The 3,469-nt window shown below is 35.5% G+C and overlaps 1 protein-coding gene across 2 annotated transcripts; it reads right to left on the bottom strand.

The window, feature by feature from the left end:
• Nucleotides 1-2,847, bottom strand: LOC142543492 (F-box/kelch-repeat protein SKIP11-like). Of its 2 annotated transcripts, none has more exons than XM_075650791.1 (2): nt 2,455-2,847; nt 1-1,821 (listed from the first exon to the last, which is right to left on the bottom strand). In XM_075650791.1, the coding sequence occupies exon 2, from the start codon at nt 1,752-1,754 to the stop codon at nt 414-416; it is 1,341 nt and encodes a 446-aa protein (XP_075506906.1). In that variant the 5' UTR covers nt 1,755-1,821; nt 2,455-2,847; the 3' UTR covers nt 1-413. The 2 variants fall into 2 exon arrangements, with proteins under 2 accessions (XP_075506906.1, XP_075506905.1); XM_075650790.1 differs by having other exon boundaries at nt 1-1,835; nt 2,468-2,846.
• Nucleotides 2,848-3,469: the final 622 nt, after the last annotated feature.

Here is a 3,469-nt window from a genome sequence, read left to right as displayed (position 1 = left end):
TTCACTTTAAACTGGAAGGATCAAATTATTGTATATTCATTCCAACATCAATTCGAGTACTATGGAAAGGGCGTTTCGATCAAGAAATGCACAAGCAAAGGCTAATATACGAACCTATTTTCATTCCATGAGATGCAATTGAGATCATACTATGACACTTCAATGCTTCGACAAAAGAAAATCTTTGATTAAATTTAAAAAATGGAACTCAAGATTACCTGAGGAAACGTTCAACTGAATCGTGAGTAAAATCTGATAACCCCTCCTATCCTCCTCCAACCCCAAAACAAAAGCAAAAACAATAGTTCCCACAAATTACCCATTACCAAGAAGTCGGAGCATCTGGCATCCAATTTCTGTAACTATGAGCATAACACAACAAATGCACAGACGGCGCCGTGGTCAATGCAAATTTAGCAACCCATCACAGCACAGTTATAAACAAAACTCCCCGATCGTTTTCGGCCTAGCAAATCCCACTGCGGTGGACCTTCGCTTGGATTCCAAGAATTGACTTCAATGAATCCTTCACCAGCATTTCTCGGGCCCCCAATTACAATCAGACGATCACCACACGCCCTAAATGCTATACCCCAACCATACATTGAATCCGTACGTGCTGGTAATCTTCCTATGGTAACCCAGGTTTTACTATATTTGTCATATTTTCTTACTTCCATAACAGCATGATCCGCTGCATATAATTCATTATTTACAACAGCGATCAATGGTGGCGCTTCTGAAGTAGCAGGTGGCTCAACTCCTTCCACAGCCGTGCTTAAGGGGGACATGTTAGGGATTTCGGTCCAAATCCCGGTTTCCAAATTATATTTCTCCCCGCAAGTGAGAGGCTTTGAATCTGCTTTTTCAATCCCTCCAATCACAAAAAAACTATTGTCCATAAACACCCCTGAACACATTTTTCTTGGTTTGTTCATGCTTGGAAGTGTAGCCCAAGTTCCCAATTCTGAATTATATAACTCCGCGGAATCTAGGATGTTTCCTAGTGAATCGCAACCACCAGCTAATATCGCGATCTCCCCAAGGCTTGCAGATCCAAACAAACATCTAGGCGTATTCATACGCATTCCAGTGGTCCACGTGTTTGTCAACAAACTATAACTATAAATCACATGGGACATAAGATCTTTTCCGAAAACCAGAAGCTCAGTTCCAACCGCCAAAGATTCCTTGTCCGAAAACAAGAAACAATCATTGGGATTCATTCTAGGCAAATGCATCCAATGTCGGCGACTTGGGTCGAAGGCTTCCCATTCGAGCAATTGGCAAGAAAAATAAACCCAATGCTCGACCACGCCACTATGCCTCCTTAATCTATACAGCTCGCCACTTCTAATAAGTGAGCGAAAGCTCCCGTTCAGGGATGCAATTGAGCCATAATCTGCTCTAGAGCACCTAATAAGACAACTAATAGAGTTGTCGCGACCAATAGCAGAAATTAATGAACTCGTATCAGAGTTATCACCGGCATGTCGCTGACAACTTGATTGATCTGCCTGGTCAATAAGGGCGATCGAAATTCCGCCAATTGACAAAGACGTATCGATTTGATCCCCAGATTGGTTACATACTTTTTTCACAACAACAATATACTCTTCATTAGTATCTAATGCTCTCTTGTTCTGATGAACCCCACGATTCTCCAACCGGTAATTCATACAATGCCAATTACCTTCTCGTTCGCAAGTCCTTCGATAATCCCTCGAAACCAAACAAGCACGATCTTCCAGCATGTCTTCTTGATCCAAATTCAAAAGAAGCTACAACTTTTGTTTTCTATTAACACCAATCCAGATGCTTCTTTCTAGTGTACACTGCAAAATATTGGCAAGCATAAACATGAAATCCGGAAAGAAATTTTTCTAAAGCTCTCAGCTTTATACAAAATTTAGGAAACCAATCAAATAAAAATCCAACAAGGCCTAATTTTAGGCAATGCACAAACCGTTAAACACAGATTATATCACATAGAAAAAGGAACAAATTAGATAAATAACTATCATCTGATCAGAAATCAGTCCGGTCAAACACCATCAACCAAATTTTTTTTTTCTTTGGACAACAACTGTAAAAAAAAAGTAAAAATTAAAAAAACGCAGATCCAAGAACACCGCAAAACGTAATACCAATAATTTTTAATCAATTTAAACATGCTAGATCCAGAAAAGCAATACGATAGTTCTCTAAAACTCAGGTCAAACAAAAACCCAGCATCCAAAAAGGAAAATCAAATCCAAAGCTACAATCTTGCATTCGTTTTGCAATCAATTACTTAGATTAGATCTATCAATAAAGTTCAAGGAAACCACCAAAAAAAGGAAAAAGAAAAAAAAACTTTTGCCACAGTCGAATATATCAAAAGGAAGCTGCAATTAAATAACGCGCTAAACATCATAAATCAATAATGGACCACCAAAAAAAATAATCAAGAACGGATAAAACTTACAGATGATGGATAAAAACGAGGAAAGGAGAGCTTGTTTTTTAATACAACAATACTATCTTTCTCTCCCCCTTTACATGTATATATCTATGCATGTATTTATCTCTGTGTATTTTTTCTTCCTTTTCTTTTCCCTCTTATCCTTTCCTTCTTCTTTTTCCCCACTAGCTCAGAGCTGTATTAATAAAGTTTGTATATAAGTGAAGAGAGAAATGCAGCTTCAATTCAATTCTTGGTGTCGTAAGAGAAATCCTTTGGATTCTCTCTGCAAATCAAGCGAAGGGCTTTGTGCTTTGCCTTGGGAGTTAGGAGGAACCCCTTTTATCTCTCCCACTTTTTTATTCTTCTTTTTTTTCCTCTTATTTATATCTTTCTTCAGCAAATCTTGACAATTTATTTCGAAATGAACAATACAAAAACTTATCTGAAGCGATCTTACGAATTGTATTTTGTGTGACAGATATCTTATTTAGATCATCCATGAAAAAATATTACTTTTATGCTAAGAGTATTACTTTTTATTGTGAATATCAGTAGGATTGATCCGTCTCACAAATAAATATTCGTGAGACCGTCTCACAATAGACCTACTCAATTACGAAATAACAATTGTATTAATTTTGCTGTGTTTCAGTTTGACCATAATTATCATTTTAATTGATTCACAAATATAAAATTTTAAATAATTCAATTTTTTCTTTATAAAATTATTATACATTTTTTCAATATTAATGCACTTACATTTAAATTAAATATTATGATTTATTAATATACATATATACATATATAATATTTAAAATAAATTACATTTGAAAACATACTTTGACTTGATTCTTTTATGTAAAAACTATTTATGAATTTTGTACTTGTGAGAGGCTAGCTGTGACTACTAGCTGTACAATTGCTATATTAGTAGTGTCTTTTTCCATCATTGGATTGATAACAATAAATGGATTTTTTTTGCTAAAATTAGTCATAATAATTCAAATTATTATTATTCAAATA

The sequence above is a fragment of the Primulina tabacum genome, chromosome 4 (genome assembly GCF_025594145.1).
Source record: "Primulina tabacum isolate GXHZ01 chromosome 4, ASM2559414v2, whole genome shotgun sequence".
In the NCBI taxonomy this organism is placed as follows: Eukaryota; Viridiplantae; Streptophyta; class Magnoliopsida; order Lamiales; family Gesneriaceae; genus Primulina; species Primulina tabacum.
The sequence above is the reverse complement of the archived record's forward strand: the minus strand, read 5'-3'. Positions and strand labels throughout refer to the sequence as shown.